The sequence below is a fragment of the Clarias gariepinus genome, chromosome 1, assembly GCF_024256425.1.
Source record: "Clarias gariepinus isolate MV-2021 ecotype Netherlands chromosome 1, CGAR_prim_01v2, whole genome shotgun sequence".
Lineage (NCBI taxonomy): Eukaryota > Metazoa > Chordata > Actinopteri > Siluriformes > Clariidae > Clarias > Clarias gariepinus.
The window spans coordinates 8,967,436-8,989,287 of record NC_071100.1 but is presented as its reverse complement, the minus strand read 5'-3'; the positions used below and the strand labels follow the sequence as shown (position 1 = coordinate 8,989,287).

The following is a 21,852-nucleotide window of genomic DNA, read 5'->3' as shown; positions in this document are numbered from 1 at the left end:
CTACGGAAAAGAGCATGACTCAGAAACATTTTGTCAAACACAACCTCTTAACTTAACTAAACAGAACAAAACAGGAGTTTAAGGAAAAGAGCATGACGCAGAAGCATTTTGTCAAACACAACCTTTTAACTTAGCTAAACAGATGCAAAACCCAGACCAACTAAACAAACGACTATTTATAATGAAACTATTGAACTACCTCAGTTCAGGTGGGCGCTCCCATCACCTGCCCGAGGTGCATTCTGGGATTTGCAGTTCAAGAACACAAAAATGCAAAGAATGCAAACGCAGAGTCTCTAGTGGTTATCCCTGACAACTATAAAGGAGAAAAAAAATCTATCTTTATGTTTCCCTGCAAATAAGTGTTGTTTCAATCCACACTGTTTACCTCTGTAACCTTAGAAACTATTTCAAATCATTTAAATTTTTTTTATTTAAAAGCTTTGCAGAAGTCTGTGCCTGTGATAGAAGCAGGTTTAATTCCTACCCAAAGCCTAAACCCCAGCCACTGCATGCAGTGCCAGACACAAGACTGGATAAAATGTGCAGGTTGTATAAGTAATGTCATCCCGTGAAGGAAATGTGTGCCATATTAAAGTGCAGATTGGATGGTCTGCTGTGGTGACTTGATGGGAGCAGTCAAAAGACCAAAAACAAGAAAAATATATAAATATATTTATTGAATTTACTATTCTCTGAGTAAATAATATACAACTGTGTAGCTAAGAAAAACAACAACTAATAAAGGAACAATTATTATAAAAAAAAATATATATAAAAATACTTCAGTTTGCCAGGAAACATAAATATTGTACTATGGAGCAATGGAGCAAGGTAAGAAGGGAAGTAGTAAGTGTAAGAAGTCATGAACCTATCATACATAGTGCCCATTGTCTTATGATTTAGTGTGGCTTTAATTGGTCAGGTCGAGACTTTGCAACGGTACTGTATGTAGCAATAAATTGAATTACCTGAATATACTGAAGGACTAAATTATTTTAATTATTTTTTCCATACAAGCACAAGGACTCACACATGAGTTAGCCACCACATTGTGTAGCATAATGAAAGCGAATGAAATGAAATGTGGCCGAAGGAAATATTAGAGTGTAATTGTTTTGCTCAGTTCAGACAATGGATATGATATCATTTAATTCATGTGGAGAGGGGAAGTGTGGAATGTGCTCATGGCAGTGTTTATATTACCAAACTGATAGAATAAAAGAAAGGCAGACAGCGTGCTTCATGCTATTCCAATTCCAATGATTTTTTTCAGTTTTTGCTTTTAAATCTGCTTTTAAACATGACGTAAAATTTTATGGTTATTTAAGTTGATCATTTGAAATGATTTATTCAAAGTAATAAAAATGGATGATCCTATTTGCTTAAATACAGCTGATCAGACAGGTTTTGTTTTCTACCTGATGGTGGCCATAAATATTTTTTACATTAAATAGCTTCAATAACTGTTTTTTTTTTTTTTTTTTTTTGCAGCAACCTCAAGCTAAAAACAACTTTAATGACTTCTCACTGTTTTTTTTCCCAGACCTTGAATAGTGCCTTCTCTCCTTAGAGATATTCTTCAGATATTGGAGAGCTTGCTGAATGTTTTTCTTTAATTTGCTCATCATTGCAGCACCTGTGTAAATCAGGATGTGTTTTATGTATGTATGTTTTAACAAATTTGTGCTATGTATTGGTGTACAATATGCAGTTACAGTGATGTGGTGATTAGCACCTCCAGGGTCGGGGTTCAATTCCCACCCCAGGTCTGTGTGCATAATTGTTGGGCTTACTCTGGGTATTCTGGTTTGGTGGTTTTCCCCCAGGTATCCCACATTCCAAAGGAATCTGACCAATTTACACAGTTCAAATCTGACCGATTTACATGTTTCCTCTCAACAAAAAAGAATGCAGTAAATTGTATTCATTACTCATAAGGTTCAATGACTTTGTTCATACATAGCATTTAAACACACAAAATACATTTTAAATATTTTAATAAAAATCTGTGCAATTTATGGAACTTTTATACACTTATAGAGTTGCTGGTCAAAAATGACCGGTCATTTATATAGTTTAGAGTATAGTTATAGTATCATTTATATATTTTAGAGTATAGTTAAGACTATAATTACTGTATAACATTGTCTGCACGGTATACTGCACATGAAGCTGTAGAATTATATTTGACAGTGACAGTGCTCAGGAGGAAAGAATACAGTTTGACAGTGAGGAGGGTTTAAAAGAGGAAGTGTCAGAGATTGAGGATGACACAGAGTATAACCCAAGGAGGAAGACTCTGTTACGGATAAGAAAGAAGACCCAGCGGAAGTTGTAGTCTCCTTTTGGTAAAAAAAAATGGAACCTAACCCTAACCCGATATGCCATATCCCAAGTGGATGATATCAAGTCCTATTTTCAACTTTACCTTGAAGACTTCATCGTAACCATTGTGATGAAAATGACAAACCTCGAGGGGTAAAGGGTTTATGGAAACACCTGGAAAGAGCTGGACCCGGTGAATATTGACTCGGGGTGTGTTAATTTTGTGTGTTGTCTAAAGATCCCACAACGGATCTGCATCCAGCTTATAGAATGCGGACACTGGTCAAGCAATTTATTTTTACACTACAATGTCTTTGCAGACATTCCATATTCTGTCACGTGTAATTTGCTTTAATGACCACAACACTAGAGCAGCCCGAAGTCAACGAGATGAGCTGGGAAGTTTGGCAGAAGTGGGTGGAGCACCTGCCAATCATTTACAAACTAGGTCCTGACATCACTGTTGATGAGCCTCTCGTCAGTTTTAGGTGACAGTGCCCATTTAAGCAGTACATGCCAAACAAACCATCTAAGTATGGTATAAAAATATCGGCAGCATGTGATGTGATGACATGTTATATCTGGAACATGCAAGTGTACACAGGCAATCTGGCTGATGGTGTTCCTGAGAAAAATCAGGGAAGTTGGTGGGGTGGGGTCCCCCAGCAGGGCTACCTCAAAATGTCAACTATGTTCATACAGTGTATGGGTCAAGCATTATATTTGTAATATAGTTAAGTTTTTCCTGTGTACATTTGGGCTTTTGTTTTTAATAAATAAATCATATCGGTCAGTTTTGCCCGGCAACACAAAAGTTTTTATTTTGTGCCACAGTTTAAAAAAATTAACTTATTTCAAAAAGTGACATTGGTAAACATTTTAGGAAGTAATAAATAGTACAATAAATTTCATGTTAGTATTCGTTACAGTCAAAATAATATCTTTATAATGTTTTTTCCCCTAAAAATCAAATGGTATAAGCTCAGGTAAATAAGGCCTGCAGGATGTACGGGACAAATACAAGTTCAAACATGTAATGTTTACAAAAGCTAAAGTTGATCAAAAAGATCTAATACATATTTTATCACATAATGCTTTTTGTATTATTGTGGATTTTTAATGAAATGAAATTCTCTGGTCAAAAGTGACAGGGAACATTATGAGTGTGAGCCACAAATGAACACAACATTAGAGTTAAGCTATTTGAGGTTCTCAAATTGCCTGTAGTTTGTGAATGTAAAAAATGGCAAAACGGGCAAATGCAATACTTGTTGTGTGCACCCTGGAGGTGCAAGGCGACAGTACTACCTACTACACCACTGTGTCGAGACCAACAACATTAAACAAAATAAATAAATACATTTATTTTATTTTATCTTATCTAACTGTATACTATAGAGTCAAATACTGCTACCTGTGTTTAAAGGAACTCGAGTATGAGCATCATTAAAGTCATACCTTTAACTTATTAACTGGTCAGATCTGAAAGCAAAGTGTTATTAACAACTTACGTACATTGAAATAATGTCCGGACTCTTAATAAATACTGTACACAACTGTTGATGCATCTTCTGTTATTCTAAAATAAGTCTTAAAATACATTTTAAATAAATATCATCTATGGATGGTGAGATATGAAAAATGGTAAAACAGTTCAGTGTTTATCAGAAAGATTAACTCTTCTGTGTGACACACACAAGTTAATACAGGTGATCCTGCTTAAAAATACATCACCCAATAATGAGGCCAAGAAGAACTCATTTGTTTTTATTATTCCTTGATGTTTATGTTATTTGTGAGATATGGCATGGTTTTTGTCTTTGAAATAAATATATAGCCATAAGTGATTTCTTTGTATTTCCTGTGTAACAGAGACACCACTACTGAGTGTATCTCCACAGAGCTGGGTGACTGAAGGAGACTCAGTGACTCTAAACTGTGAGGTTAAAGACTCCTCTAAAGACTGGACATTTAGCTGGTACAAAAAGGGTCCCTACAGCGATAAAAATGTCACATATAAAGACAGCAGCAAAGGATCTCATGGCTCCTACACACTCAGTTCCGCTGCTCTTAAACACACAGGAGTTTATAACTGTTGTGCAGTGAGAGAGAGGCCGCAGGTAGAGACAGGTTGCAGCAATTCACAGCCACTATGGATTACAGGTGAGGAAAAATTACATCACCTGTCTTTGGAAGTTTTGAATATAGACATGTAAATAAAATTCAAACATTTAAACAGCTTTGGCTATATATATATATATAAACAGAAAAAAAAGCATGTGAGATATAATGTTGTGTGTTTAAGGTGAATCTCCTCCAGTCTCTCTGATCATCAATCCCAGCAGAACTCAACACTTTACTAATGACTCTCTCTCACTGAGCTGTGAGGACCAGAGTAACTCTACTGGGTCAAGAATAAGACAATATTCAGAAAATGGAGTAGTTAAAGAATGTTCATGGTTGGGAGCAAGTACAGGATCTACATGTAAAATTAAAGTTCAGAAATCCTACACTGGAGTTTACTGGTGTGAGTCTGAATCTGGAGAAAACAGTAATCCTGTCAACATCACAGTGCATGGTGAGTCTTCATCTAGTGTGTTTATTTTTAAAGAGAAAAGAAAATGTTTAATACAAAACATTTAGCTCTGAGTTTCCAACTGGGCGAACTGTTCAACACTGAACTGGCTTATCTCTGAGTTTTGAATGTTCTGTTATTGTAATATTACCTGAATAAAGCAACACAGTTAATTTTCTCTCATGAGCAGAATCAGTTACAGTAGAGCAGTAAAACACTAAATGAAGCTGTAATGCAGCTCTACACACAGTGGTGCTCAAAATAATAGCATTGTGTTGACAAAAGCGAGTAAAGCTCCATATCCATATAATATATTTTAATTTAAATCACACAAATGCATTGGACACCCTGCACATTCTATTCTGAATCACAACATGAAAGAAATATGTATTATTAGTTTACAGAAAGTGAAGAAAAACAAATATTAGTCTGTTCAAAAAAATAAAAGTGTCATCATACAATTTACAAAGTGATGAATTTATCATTTAAACAAAAATGCTTGAAGTTTCATCTTTCTTGTGCATCTCTGAACTAATATTTAGTTGTATAACCATGCTTTCTGAGAATTGCTTCACATCTATGCTGCATGGAGTCAACCAACTTCTGGCACCTTTGAACAGGTATTCCAGCCCAAGACAGTTGTACTTTATGCCACAATCTTTCTGCATTTCCTGGTTTTGCCTCAGAAACAGCATTTTTAATGTCAGGCCACAAGTTGTCTATTGGATTAAGGTCTTGGGATTGGGCTGGCCTCTCCATAACGTCTGGAACCAAGATGCTGCTCGCTTACTGGTGGACCCATTGGGGTCGTTGTCGTGTTGAAACACCCACTTCAAGGGCGTTTCCTCTTCGGCGTAAGGCAACATGACCTCTAAGTATTCTGATGTACACAAATTGACCCATGATCCCAGAAAATGTGATAAATAGGCCCAACACCATGGTACGAGAAGCATCCCCATATCATGATGCTTGTGCCTCCATGCTTCATTGTCTTCACAGTGTACTGTGGCTTGAATTCAGTGTTTGAGGGTCGCCTGACAAACTGTCTGTGGCCTCTAGACCTTAAAAGGACAATCTTGCTTTCATCAGTCCACAAAATATTGTGCCATTTCTTTTTTAGGCCAGTCAATGTGTTTTTTGGCGAACTGTAACCTCTTCAGCACACTTTTCAACAATGGGACTTCTTGCTGATAGCTTGGTTTCACATAGCGTCTTCTAATACTAACAGTACTCCCTGGTAACTTTAGGTGTTCTTTGACCATGCTGGAAGACTGCATATATTATATTTCAAAGACTGCATATTTTGCAAAACTGTTAATATAGACTAAGTGTTATATAGTCAAAATATGTTAGTGGTTTAGTTGCAAGGATTTTAGTTTGTTTGGAAAGAGATCACAGTTTAGGAGCACACTAACGACCCAAGTCTAAAAGATACAGTTCATGACTGTATAAAACCCATACTGACCAAAAGCTACAAAGATTACATCTATTTGAACAAAATCTATTTAATGACATTGTGAGACCAATTAGTGTAACTGTGGTTTCTCATGTTAAATTGGATAAAATATCTTTAGATGACAAGTGTGTTACAGTTGTGTTCAAAATAATAGCAGTCCAACATCAGTAACCAGATCAATAATTGTTTTGGGAAGAAATGATATATTTTCTTCCTTCAGCCATCTACTTTTAGCAAAGCTAGCAAAAGAAAAGTCTCACACTAAACATAGCTAACTAGTCACAAAAATTGCAAATACCTTTATTGTATTAATGCAAATTCTCCAAGACGCTTAATAAACTGCACACCACTAATAAAGACAAAGTGATGTGCAATGTTGTAGATTACCAGGCTCTGCTGTGATGACGACGCCTGTGCCTTCTGCACTTTGCAGTTGGTAAAAGACACGGACACTCAACTCGAACCAGTAATAAATAACAATCTTAGGAAAAAAATATATTAGAATAAAAGTACACATTTTACTTCTACATTTTCTAAATAAAGTGTGTAAAAAAAAAAAAAATCTCTCTTTCACTTTCTCTCTCTCTCTCTGCCTGAGTGTATGCTGGGAGTGATTGGGCGTGGTGAGCATTTGCATGAGAGCTGTTGCTGGAGTGCGGTTGCGTGAGTGCTTTTTCTAACTTTTCTATTCCATTGTTTATGTAAAAATTGTGAATAATTATATTGAAGCTGTTGTATAGTGTTACAGTGTGGTGTGCTGCTGGTTAAGAGGTTTTGCACAGAGCGTTTTTGTTAGCCGACCAGCGTTTGCTGGGAAGTGAGCTACTGGTCTTTCTCAGCTGCCTGGAGGGCTAACTTGTACAGTAAGAGGGAAGATATGAAATCCTTGATATAAATCCTTTATCTTGGTTTAAAAGAACTGGCAGGAAGTGGTGGAGAAGGTAGAAGGAAAATTAACAAAGTGGAAATGGCTACTGCCTCAGATGTCATACAGAGGACAAGATCTATTTACCTTGTGGCATCCTCTCTGTCTGTCATGGTTGAATTTTTCTTGGACAAATTGCACTGGGTACCACAAAGTGTACTTTACCTGCCGAAAGAAGAACGAGGGCAGGGTTTAATACACCTACAGTGTAGGTTTGACCCTTGCTGTTCTTAGGGCCAGCTGAAAGCCTCAGAAAAAGTCTCTAGCATTCAATAACCACTAGCAACAGCAGAGGAAAAACAAACAAGCCAAAAAAAAAAAAAACAATATTGGCTGAAGTTATACTCCAATTTTTATCTCCAACTCCTAGTCCATACTGACATAGATACTACAGTTAAAACAATGACACAGTTTGACAAAAATATTGCAAAAATGATATGTAAGATTATAATCCTTTGTGCTGTATTTTTTTTCCCCTTTGTTTCAGATGGTAATGTGATCCTGGAGAGTCCGGTCCATCCTGTGACTGAGGGACATCCTCTGACTCTACGCTGTTTATATCGCAACACAAAGCCCTCAAACCCCCGAGCTGATTTCTATAAAGATGGATCAGTTCTCCAGAAACAGACTACAGGAGAGATGATCATCCATAATGTCTCAAAGTCAGATGAAGGTTTCTACCACTGTAATTACTCAGGGGAAAAAGAGTCAGAGAAAAGCTGGGTCTCAGTCAAAGGTGTGTAATTATTAAATATTAATTTGAATAAATCTATGAGTTAATATGTTGAACACAACATCTGTGCATAGCATAACCTGTAGTGTTTACTTATACTAATGTAAAAGTAAGTACTGTATATAATTGTAAATTACTAAGTATGACATGCTGTCCAGTGTCTGTGTTGTTCTGTTTGTATTGCCGATTAAGATACAATACACCCACAGTTTAGCAAGGAAAAAAAAAAATATATATATATATATATATATATTATTAGAATATTAGTGTGTTCTGTGTCCGTCCATTATATGTAAAATTCCCTGTTGAGTCTGGTTCCCCTCAAGTTTTCCTTCTACTGCCATCTCATTTTTCCTTGCCACTGTCAGGGACAATCTTATTTTGATACATACACATTCATATTTCATACAAACTTAAATAATTATTTGGATTATGTAAAGCTGCTTTGTGACAATGTCAATTGTTAAAAGCGCTATACAAATAAAATTGAATTGAATAAACAGACCTACACTGGGACTTAATATTTTTCTTATGTTAGATTAACTTTTGTCAAAACTAAAAATAATCTTGTTCACATATAAATTATGCCAGAGAGAGTGGAGTAGAGGATGTTGAAAAATGAAAAATATGTGCATCAGTAAAGAGAAGTGGAGCAGGATGTCTGTCTGATGCTTACCTGCATTACCCTACCTCTCAGACCTTACAGATCTGGCCTTAAAAAACGCACGTTTTCGGAAAAGGGATCCCACGACTTGCCGCGAGTGCGCGCGGCAAGCTGTGAAAATGCCCTTCAATACCTGTAGGGGGCAGTCGTGTTTCAGTCTAAAGTATTGTGTGTCTACTGAAGCCGAAAAATGTTATGTCTCTTAGGCGCCCATTGACAGCAAGCGACAGAGCTCATAAACGTGTCAAGCTCAAACTGATATGTATTTATTCTTCATTTTCATTCAGAATTATTATTATTAGTAGTGGTAGTTCTCCAAATTTATTAATTTATATTATTATTATTATTATTATTATTGTAACGCACCCGCGCGTGTGCAAAAGGACTACAAAGATGTATTACGTTAGCCTATATTTATGCGCTTTAAACGCAGAAGGGTACTGGTGCCTCAGTGGTAGGTGATTCGCCCGTCATGCGGGAGACCCGGGTTCGATTCCCAGCCAGTGCTCAAAATTCCGGTGCTATTCGCTAAAATACCACGATAGCTATTACATTATCAAGTTATGCTTCAGTACTAAATGCATGTTTGCAATTGAGAATTTTTTTTTGCTTAAGCTATGAAACACATTGGCACTCACCTCACAGTTGCTGTAATTTAATGATTATCATAAGCAAAAAGTGTAAAACAAAGGATTCACATTTATTACATTTTCACCCAGAGCGGGATTCGAACTAGGGTCTGGACGATTTTATAGGATATACGGATATTATACATATATTATTTAAGCAACGCCACACCACGTGAAAAGCGGCAAAAATGCTTCAATTTCATTGGCTGTCACTGAGTGTCAGCTATTCACGACTGGCCCCCGCGGAACACAGAATCCCCGGGCTTCGACTGCGCTTTCTCCATTCGTTATTACAGGGGCGGACTGGGACCAAAAAGTGGCCCTGGACTTCCTGGCCCACAGCAGCCCACACCACAATACATTGGCTCATTAATGTAGAGATACATTTTTAACACCAGTTACTAGTATAAAAATATAACACAATACAGAAATCAATGCTATTTAAACATGTTATTTAAAGTATCACTGAACATATATTGGGTCAAAGAAACAAACAAAAAAAAGAACATCAAGACAAACAACATATAAATCTATAAAGACAATATTTTTCATTTTATTCTTTAATTATTATGGTAGTCAATATTAACACGAAATAATGCTGAGAAACATTATTTCAATTAATATTGACCACCATCATAATAACTAGCACAAGTTAATGCTGCTACTAATTTTATTCTGTTTGATTGCCATTCTTTTTACTTGGCTCTGGTAGATCAGGGGAGACGTGTTGGTCATCATCAGCATGTATTATGATGTGGGATGTGGTGCGCTGCTGGGTCCAGCCTCACTGTCCCTGACCTGTTATAGGCAGAATCTGTTCATTTGAAGCATTTCACAGCATTTACCTCTAAAGCTTTTTCTTATTTTCACGTAACCTTTTCTTCTTCCTCCTTTTCATTCATGGAAATTATTATTAATTTGCTCAGAAAATTCGCTGCATCGAGAAAGGATCAATATCTAAAAATTGCCCACGTGTGTGGACAAAGAATACAAAAGTGTATAATCTTTAATAAAGTTAGCCTAATACAATATTGTTTCCAATGCTGAAGCAAACATGATTTTGTTTTAGTCTATTCATTGAATACAACGCGTCAGCGCGCTCCGAGGTGAAGCGCACCCACAGTTACTGTAATCCCCCATCTCACCTTTACAACAGGTGTGAAGTCATCAAACCGGTTTCGCTGCTGGGGGAATTCACAGAATTGGGGGTTTTAAAACAAATTAACAAGACCGAGCAGACGTCAGAGAGGGGGTTTGGTTGGTTAGAAGTGGCGCTGACGGGGGGGGGCAGGAGGGAGTCTCACCCGGGGAGCAATTCAGTGTAGAACCGCCACTGCCTATTTTCCACCACATCACGTACTTCCCTGATCTCGGACTAAACTCCGCGCTTTGCTTTTATAATGTGGAGCAAGCCCGAGATCATATTAACGTAGCATTCATCATTCAAAGTTATTCATATCAGTGTATAGTAAGTGTGATTTGAAAAGTGCTATAACTCCACCTGCTACAGTTTCAGCCCAGTGGAACAATCTGACTACACGTGAAGTGCCATGAAAAAGTATTTGCCCCTTCCTATTTTTTTTCTTTGCATATTTGTCACACTTGTATAGGTGGAATTTTACCTAAACACTTTAGGTGAGAACGTATAGGTTAATATGTATAGGTGAGAACAGCTGATTTACACTTGCCACTGCCACTTTTTAGTCTTATAATGCCCACATGACATGCTGGTACAGAGCTGGACATATGCCAATAATCCCGGGTTTGCACCCTGCGCTATAAAATACGAGTACGACGGCCATCCACGGACAGCAGCTCCTGCCTCCGTCCGCTCGCGCTGGCTCTTCTTTGAAGTCTCTGGGGCGCGTTCCAATTGCCCCGTTTGCATGCCGCACTTCCGCGTTGTGTGTCCGCGTCTCACTCACACCGCGTAGTAAAATCCACTGTAAACCAATTTTCCACTGTAAACCAACCACTGTAATTTTATAGCGCGGATGAACCCGGGATCATTAGCAAGGAGAGCTCTTCTTCACTATTCGTGCTTAATTCCGCAGCCCCGCTTCTTCGCATATCTGAAGGGGAGGCCGCCTAACTAGTGAGCGAGAAGTGATATTGATTTGGGCGCACGCCGTGACAGGCTGAAAAAAAAACTATTGTCCTCAAAAATGTAACAGATGAGGACTCTGATTAATGTGCAAAAACTATATAATAAAACTACATAAGACTACATGCCTTTATAAGACTCAACTTTTATTTAAGCGCACTCACAATAACGAAAAAACGTGATTTTATAAATGTTTGAAAGCAAATAAGCTGCGCTGTTCTGTATTGTTTTTGGTGAACTTGAGCGCGACAGAAAATAAACGCAAATGTTTTTATAAATGGTCAGAGTCAGTCTGCTTGCTGTTTTCCCGACGCGTTTATAATCGTTAGTCTACTTCTGACGGTTCGCTCTGGAAAACTTTATGCATGCGGCTGAGCGCTGATTAAAACTATGGAGTGAATTAAAGAGGAGAATCACGATGCCGAATCGAAGTCCTGAGCCCAAACCTCATTTAAATTAAATTAACAAATACTATAAGTAAAAATAAAACAATAGCCCACGTTTAGAAACCGTTTATAAATTCTTTTCGACATGAGTTGGCCCGGTGTTATGCGCAGGGCGCCGGGAGATTTCCTGAAGCTCCGAAATCACTGGGGCATTTTTTCTAAATAGATGCTATCTTTAATAACTGATGGAGGTTTTGAGCTGTATACACACGCAGTTTTGAGGGGTTTAAAACGAATTAGTCCGAGCAGACCTACATGAAAGGTGAGAAGTGAGTAACTGCGCGCGCTGTCGCGGTGTATATACTGTACAACACACGTTTATCAACCTACATAAAAACGCTGCCTTTAAAAAACGCTTTATAAAAACGCTGCCTTTTGTAAAGTGAAAGTACTTTACAAGAGACAAACTGCTTTATTTTAGTCATGAATTCACAATCACATCACACTCCAGCTATTATTTCCAGCCGTGGTTAAATAATGTATGAAATAATTATTAAATGCTGGACACAAACAGCAAATATGATGATTATTATAAAAAGCCCGAAAAAGTTTGTGGTCATAAGATAATATTTACTTAATAATATAATATATATAGTTCATTCATGTCTTCTGATGATGTCGACACATTTTCTTCGTTTTAAATAAGATATGTTGGCATATTTACGAATCAGGACATTCGCATAGTTAAGACTATCAGATAGCCTACAATCAGGAAATTAAATTAATTTCAACACCATGTAAACAGAGACATTGCCATGTCTTTCACTGTTTTGTCCCTGTTAAAACATTACAAAAAATATATAAGAAACTTATTAAGAATTTTAAAGCACGAATTTGGGCATCTCATTTCATCATTATGAAAATAATATGAAGCATATGAAAGATCTGTTGTAAAGCAAAATAAAATTCATGTTTGCTTCAGCATTGGGAACAATATTGTTTTAAACTAAGTAATTATACACAATTCTTCGTTGTACAGTACTTGGTCCGGCGTTTAAATAAAATCTTTCCATGCGCCATCTGGCGGATATTCAGTGAAGCACAACACATTTATTTAAATTCCCAAATGTTGCTTACGGCAAGTTGCGGCGCGCCGCGCGCTAAATTGAGGCATCCCGCGGGAAAACACGCGCAGTCTTTATGACCACATCTGTACCTCCTTCATTATGCTATTGTTTACACTTGAATAATACCATATTGAACCATATTGTGGATTTATAATTAGGATTTCAATGATGTGAATACTCAAAAGGGGGTAAATATTATAATGATAAATGAATAAATAAATAATCAATATTGTGCAACAAATTCACTGCAAATGTAAAAAAAAAATGTTTAGTCTCAATTGTTTATAAAAACAATGGCATTTTAAAATAAGAATAAATGAATACATGTTTTAAGCAAACTGCAGATAGAACATCTGCATCAGTGTACATTGTAATGTACTGTAGTAATTTAGGCATTTGGCAGACGCTCTTATCCAGAGCAACTTGCAAAAAGTGCTTTGAAGTTTCTGTCACTGGATAGATACTTACACTGGGTTACTAGGTTAATAACTAAGTGCCATCAGTCAAACACAGTTGGGAAGATCTTCCAAGTATTGAAGAAACAGATACGTCTAGAGTCGTCATTTAAAGATTGTCAAAGACTCAACACAGAAAAAAGTCTGGATGAATGTCTTTTTCAATCTCTAAGAGATGGTGGAACGAGACCCTATCTGTAACTACTGTTTTATAGCAGAGTAATAACCAGTGCACCCAAAAACTTTTTTTGGTGTTTTGTGGCTTGGAATTTATGGTGATATGGGTGTTTGTTTGTTTTTCCCTTTTTGGTATTTCACCTTTGGTTAGTATCATCGCTTAAGCTCTAGGTTGTCTTGTGTTTATTGTCTTACAACTGTGTGGGTTGTTGTTTTTCATGGTTCAATCAAGATTTTCACAACTCCTTAATTCATAAAATATTATGAGTAATTGACACCAAATAAATCATTCTTGACAGCTGCAAGCTGATATTTATTGTATTTAACTCTCATGCTGTGTTTGTTTGTGGCTCACACATAATATCGCACATAAAATCGATCTTTTTTAATCCACTTCAGTTCTTGCGAACATTACACGTTTTGACATTGTATTTGTCCTGTACGTCCTGCAGGCCTCATTTACCTGAGCTCATACAGTACCACTCATTTTTTAGGTAAAAAAAAACATTATAAAGATACTAACATGAAAACTTATTGTACTATTTATCACAGAGTACTTCACTGAAATGTTTAGCAGAGTCACTTATTTGAAACAAGTTTTTTTTTTTTTTAACTGTGGCACAAAATAACAAATTTTGTGTACCTGGTCAAAACTTACCCAAAAGGTGTATTTATTAAAAACAAATGCACAAATGTTTTCTTTTATATATTATATTATAAATATAATGACACTGCATGAACATATTTACAATTTGAAAGTAGCCCTGCTGTCATTTCTAGGACCCTCCCACTTCCCTTGATTTTTTCACCATTAGCCAGTTTGTAAGAGTGCACTTGTATGTTCCAGGTATAATGTCTTCACATCACATGCTGCTCATATCTTTATACCATACTTAGATGGTTTGTTTGACATGTACTGCTTAAATAAGCAACGTCCCCTAAAACTAATGAGATGCTCATCAACAGTGATATCAGGACCTGTTTTGTAAATGATTGGCAGGTGCTCCACCCACTTCTGCCAAACTTCCCAGTTTGTCCCATTGACTTCAGGCTGCTCTCATGTGGTGGTCATCTAAGCGAATCACACATGACAGAATATGGAATGTAACAAGGACATTGTAGTGTAAAAATGTGCCTGACCAGTGTCCGCATTCTATAAGCTGGATGCAGATCCGTTGAGGGATCTGTAGGCAACAACAACACAACACAAAATCAACACACCCGAATAGGCTTCAATATTCACTGGGTCTACCTCTTTTCAGATGTTACCATTACTCTCTTCTCCCCTCCAAGTTTGTCATGTTTATGACAACGGTTAAAAAAGGACTTGATATCATATATTTTTTATTTAAAACTTTTAATAAAAAACATTATAATAAATTAATGTGTGTAATTGATTAGATGGAGTGTATGTGTAGACTACAGAAAAACGTTTACATTTCTTGTTGCGTTTCCTGCATTGCATTGTATTCCTTACGTTTCTTTAATGTTACTGTACAGTATGTTACTCTGCAGCTTTCCTAATAAGTTTTTACTTTGTCTTTTTTATGCTTCTGGAACATCATGGTCGTTTTCCATTTTCTCTGGTTGGGGACAATACTTTCCAAAGTGTTGCATGGTAAGTAAAATGTTTGGCAAATTATTTTTAAGCTCTTTTCAGAAGTACATTTACTTCAGTTCTTTGAACCAAAAATGATAAATGTTTATATATGTTTTAGCCTAGTTCAGACCTGCTCTCCTTTTCATAAGTCCTGCTAAAATTTAAAGGGTTTGGATTCATGTCCAAATTATCTCATTGTGCTCCAATCATACTAGCTCAGTCCTAGTTTTGTCGTAGTCCTATTTTTATAGACCTCTTTCACCTAGAAACAAGTCAAAATGAGATTACAAGATAGTGACATAAAAGTAGCTGTCTTATTAGACCACACCCCAATACATCACAATTTCTGACCCGGGCACAAGCTAACACATGCCTCCTTCAAGGCACCTGAAGCCACAAATTACTAGACTTGTGTGGCCACCTGAATTCCTCACCATTGGCTAGGCATGGCATTTAAATGGCAACAAACATTGTTCAGCATTTTGGGGCAGTTTATGTATAGTCAGAATGTGAAAACAGAAACAACACTTCCTGCTTGGACAATTTGGATTTACTAAACAAACACAGGCAACAACTGGTTATTTGATGAATTGTGTACGAGAACAAGAAAGATGTTACCTGTCCCTCTATGTTTTTTTTTTTTTTTTTTTCCCTCTGATTAGGCTATCAAACTTAATTTATGGTTCTTATGTTGTGGTTATTGTGACCTCATGAAATCTTCCCAAAGGTAAAAACCACCTTTAGTAGTAATACTGTAGTAGAATGTTTTTTCCAGTTACGCTGTTATTGACCATGTTGCTGCACAAAATATATGTACACGTATATGTATGTGCAATCACTTGTGGTAAAAATAGGGATCCAGTGAAAACCATTATATAATATACTGTATGTACTTCATACTATAGTTTATGTACTTCACCACAAAATGTCCCTTTAATTAATTGAAGATTGGCTGTTCCAGATGAAGGCAGAGAGCTCGCTCAGTACCCAACGAGCACTCACCGTTCAGTTTTGGTAAATACTTGTATGTACAGTTTCCACAAACAAAGGAATTTCTGCTGCAATTGGTGAAAAGTTATCTGTAAATTTTCAGGGATCAGAATGTTTTTGTAAGGCTAAGAGTCTCATTTCTGTATTGTACTTGAAGTCTTCTCTAAACGTCAATAGGTTTTACACCTTTATTCATAAAAAATGTAACAAGTCCTGGTTTGCCTTAAAAAAAAACATACTATTAAATGTTATAATTGATTAAATACTTATTCCTTAAAATATTAAAGAAAGAAAGAAATCTAAGTAGGTAGGAAAGTAAATAATCAAACAATACTATTTTCCTATAATGGTTTGAGAAGTTGTACATGTGTACAGTTGTACACATATTGACTAGCTATAAACCATGTATTATATGGTTCTCAAGCTTGACTAACTAAGCTTGAGAACCATATAATTTGAATACAAAGTTGACAGGGACTGTGCCAATAACAAATCTGAGTGAGCAGGAGTGTGGTAAAGCAACAACATCCAAACCACTCAGCTCACCAAACTGTCCATGAAACCTGCAGATATGCTTTCTAACACAAGAATTAATAATAATAATAATAATAATAATAATAATAATAATAATAATAATTATTATTATTATTATTATTAATATTAATATTATTATTATTATTATTATTATTATTATTATTATTATATTTTAGGCTTAACCATTAAAAAAGGGTTTTAGACTAGACTTTATATAGACCATCCTGGGTAAGAATCATTTAAGGCAGTTTAATATTTCACATACAACATATGCCTTATTATGACTTAAACTGAGAACTGCGTCAAATAAAAATGCCCCTTTGCGCCACCTGGCGGTCATTTCACAAATTACTTTGAATTGCGACTGAATCATTTTGGCCGTTGCCATTTTTTCGATTAAGAGCACTGCGGTAATAGACATTCCCCTTGAGTACCTACTGTAAATGTGTTTAGATACAAAAAACTATTATAATTAATAATTCATTTAAGTTATAATGTTGTGTGTTTAAGGTGAATCTCCTCCAGTGTCTCTGATCATCAATCCCAACAGAACTCAACACTTTACTGGTGACTCTCTCTCACTGAGCTGTGAGGACCAGAGTAACTCTACTGGATGGACAGTGAGACGATACACACAAAATGAAGTAGTTTCAGATTGTTCAAAGTGGGGATCAGTTACAGGATCTACATGTAAAATCAGCTCCCTCTCCACATCCTACACTGGAGTTTACTGGTGTGAGTCTGAATCTGGAGAAAAAAGTAATCCTGTCAACATCACAGTGTATGGTGAGTCTTCATCTAGTGTATTTATTGTTAAGGGAAAAGGGAAATGTTTCATTTTTAAAGTATTTAGAACTCTGAGTGTCCAACTGTAAGAATTGTTCTGCAAGCAACACTTAAGTGGTTTATCTCAGTGATGTCTTAAAAGTTGTGAATGTTCTGTAATTGTAATATTACCTGAAGGCAGAAATAAAATGACATAGTTGAGTTTCTGTCTTGAGCTGAAGCAGCTACAGTAGAGCACATACTGTACTGTAAAACACTGAATGATGATGCAATGCAGCTCTACACATCTGCAGTTTTACACTGTTCATTTAAAAGGTTTTATACAATTCAACACCACAAAACACAGTAACACAGATGAGAGTCATGGTGAAATCATGGTGAAATCATGATGTAAAATCTCTGTTCTAGCCCTCGAAAGCTTAGTCCTTCAGATAGAAACCTGAAAGATATGCTTTATAACACAAGAATTAATAATAATAACAATAATAATAATAATAATAATAATAATAATTTAGGCTTAACCATTAACAAAGGGTTTTAGACTAGACTTCTAAAACTGTCACACTATAGACTGAACACCAATGAGAAAACTGAATAATCCATAACTCTTTGGAAGAACATAACATAACAACAGTCTAACAATGGTGTGTTAGACTGTTGAATATAGTTGTTTAAATAAAATATAAAATCACATTTGTGTTAATGTTAATAACAAAATCATAAAAATAAAAAAAAACTTTATATTCACCATCCTGGGTAAGAATCGTTTAAGGCAGTTGAATATTCCTATAAGCATTGGTAGAGAATTATTCTTATTTAAATAGAGCCTAATTGATTGAGGTGTACATTTGGCGGCAACATTTGGGTTTGTGCGTTTGCTGGCTTTTACCGCTAAGTGGCGCTACATAACTATAGACTGACGCCTCCGGCCTTAGTTCATTCTCTGCTGGATTAATGAGCCGCAGCTTCTTTAGAGCTGCATGTAGTAGCGGATAAAATCAAGTGAAACATTGTAGTTAAACGAATGTAAGATGTCACCAAACATATAACAGATGAGGACTTATGTCCATCAATCTGATATACAGTATGCTGGAGAAACTCCCAGGTGGGAAGACACTGCTTTGTGTAGTTAACATCAAAGACAAAAATAAATAAATTAAATAAATATCAACAGCCTCCACCAAAGAGTTTGGAACGCAGAGTACAGGGTGCGTCACACAGCCACAATATATTATACTATAAGCGTATTATACCAAAGAAGATTAAAAATACGTAAAATATAATGCTTCCGCAGTTTTAACCAATAGACATCACAGCCAGCAGTTTTCAAAAGTTCTTTTCTAGGTGAGGCTTCTTGGGCGGGGTACATGAGGCATACATGGGCATTGCCTGGAGCTCAAATCTCCGAAATCATAGGGTCTATTTTTTAAATACGCAATTAAAACGGCGTATTCAGAGAAAGCCTCGCCCGCGAGAGGTATGTGTCCCTGTGTTATTTAATTATCAATTGGGCCTCCGAGTGGCACAGTGGTAAAGCGCTCGCCCTATCATCCGGAGATTGCTGGTTTGATCCCCGGGTGATGCTGTAACCTCTCACAGCCAGAGGCCTAGAGAGAGCTGATTGGCCGAGCTCTCCCAGGGCGGAGGGATGAGAGGTACTCAGTGCTCCCACATTAATGACGGCTCTACAAGCCAATCAGGGGCGTCTTTGAGCTTGCGCAGGCGGAGGGAGCGGATAGTGCCTCCGAGTGTGATACGCCGCCCCCAACGGTGGAGAAAACAGAGCATAAAGAATAAACCAGTTGTTGGGTCGAAATAACCCAACCAGGTGTTTAGAGAAACAATCCAGCATTTTTTAAAGTGTATATTTTTAAGTTATACTAACGTTCTATTCTGAAAGTCTATTTCCCTGTTACTTTTATATTTAAAGTTTGATGTCTTTAAATGTTACATTTCTTTTAATAATAGCAATAAACCAATACAAACAGAAGCTATACAGTGGTTACTCAATCGAAATGTAGGTTCTACCGTCGCCGCGCTCGGCGGTACCGTTTGGCTTTGTGCGTTTGCTGGCTTTTACCGCTGAGTGGCGCTATATAACAGACTGACGCCTCATGCCTTAGTTCATTCTCTGCTGGATTAATGAGACACGGAGTTTTAGAACTGCACGTAGTAGCGTATAAAATCAAGTAAAACATTGTAGTTAAACAAATTTATAATCACAGAACTAAAATTACAGTACAAATGTAGAATTCAAATTAAATTAAATCTTATTAGGATCAAATTTAAACAAAATAAATGTTAACACAGTGAGCCTTTGGATTTTATCACGTGTAATTAGAAAAAACGCGTGTAGGGTTTTGTGTCGTTTTATATCTTGTGTTCTTTAAATTTATAGTAGATTTATTAACTGAAATAAATGACCATAAAATTATAACATTGTCAGGACGTTCTACTGCGTCAGCTGATGTTGGTCATTCAGCCCCGCTTGTGTTTTTGCGTTATTATAAGAATGAAATGCAGTAGACTGTTATGATCTGTAACGGGTTCGACCCATGTTGCACGGGCGGCACCATAAAGCACGGACACGAGGCGAGGTCTTACGGGAAAAGGGTAATTTATTTAGGTAAAATGGGGAAGGAAAGTGTTAAAGGAGGAAGAATGGAAAGAATGGGATAAAGGTTGTGCATGTGCAGTTCCGGGGGCTGTGCCACACTGCCAAGCGGGCACACAGCTAACGATAAGTGTTGTTGAGCGGAGTGGCAGAACTGAGCACGTGGAGGCAGCGCTCCTGCACGCTTCCTCGTGATGGCGCTTCTCCCGCTGTCGATGGCCGGCGCGAGTCCTCGCTGAAGTAAAAACTTAACACAAACATACTTGCACCCTTTTCCTCTTCGGCAGCAGGGCTGCGAAGGCGGGCATGGTGCGGGAGTGAAGATGCCGCGGGAGCTTGCGCAGCTCTTTCTCACGCTGTCCTCAGCGGGAAGATCAAAGGGCGGAATTCTAGTGTCCTTGTTTAAAGTCCCTGGGGCGCGTCACATCGCCCCACTCACATGCTTCTTTCATATTCTCCATTACATCACGTACTTCCCAGACCTCGGACAAAACTCCGCGCCTTGCTTTTATAATGCGGAGCAAGCCCGAGATCATATTAATGTTAATTATCGCCAGCCGTCCCTTTGCTGCCTATTCAGGGAGCCTACGGCGTGAGCGGGTAGCGATAGTAGATTTGGGCGCACGCCTATCACAGACGCAAGCCGTGGCAGATCATCATAATTGTCTTTAACTTGTATTTCATAAGGTTTTCCGAGCGGAGGTACAGCGCAACGGGGGTCATTATTTACTATTAAACATTAAACGAATTTACAAAACTTAATGCGTGCGATTAAGCGCTGATTCTACGTAGGAAAGTAAAGAAGAGGATCCTGATGCTCAACATTCCGGAGACCAAACCCCATTTAAATTAAATTAACAAATATTGCAAGTAAATAACAATAGCCCACGTTTAAAAAAGCATTTTTATTTAGATTATAAAAAATAATCCTGCATCTATTTTAGGTGTTCCAGCTGCCACTGTTCTAAAATTCAAATTAAATGAAATCTTATTAGGATCAAATTTTAGCACAATAAATGTTAACACAGTGAGCCTTTTGATTTTATCATTTGTAATTAGAAAAGAAGCGTGTAGGGCTTTGTGTCATCTTATTTTTTGTGTTCTTTAAATTTATAGTTGATTTATTAACTGAAATAAATTACCATAAAATTAAAACAGTGTTAGGACGTTCTACTGCGTCAGCAGATGTCGGTCTTTCAGCCCCGCTTGTGTTTTTGCGTTATTATAAGAATGAAATGCAGTAGACTGTTATGATTTGTAAGGGGTTCGACCCATGTTACTCAAACGACTAAGTTCAGATGTAAGTAAATGGATAGAAAGTAAATGGCTGTGCTGGGGGAGGGAGGTGCTAATGATTTGGTCGGCTCTGTGTGTGTGTGTGAGAGAGAGAGAGGGGGGGTGTCGCGGTGGTTGATTATTCAGTGAAACAAAGGCTCAGCTGAAAAATGTTAGGCACATCAGTCACTTAACCCCCAATAAAGGTATTTAGTTGTAATATAACAGATGCGCACTAAATACTAAACCTAAACCAGACACAAGGATTAATAAACCAAGATAGCCCCCATACCCGTTTAAGAAAAAAAAAAAATACCAAAGAATATTATTGTGTATAGACTGATTAAAAACAATGCAATTCACGCTATTATAAGGAAAATTTCAAGTTCTTCCATTCCAAAGATTAAAAAGGCAACAATGTCAACTTTAGAATCTAGAATCCAGAAGATTAAAATTACACAAATTTAAACCACTGAAAGTCTTCAGAAGAGCCT

The 21,852-nt window shown here is 37.0% G+C and overlaps 1 protein-coding gene across 1 annotated transcript in view; it reads left to right on the top strand.

Annotated features, from left to right (window-relative positions):
• The window catches only part of LOC128514393 (low affinity immunoglobulin gamma Fc region receptor II-like), a 105,186-nt gene that overhangs the window by 75,206 nt on the left and 8,128 nt on the right, over positions 1-21,852 (top strand). Inside the window, exon 6 of the mRNA XM_053488265.1 lies at positions 7,772-8,020. Within this exon, the coding sequence (XP_053344240.1) occupies positions 7,772-8,020 (249 nt within the window). The remainder of the gene's footprint in view (positions 1-7,771; positions 8,021-21,852) is intronic.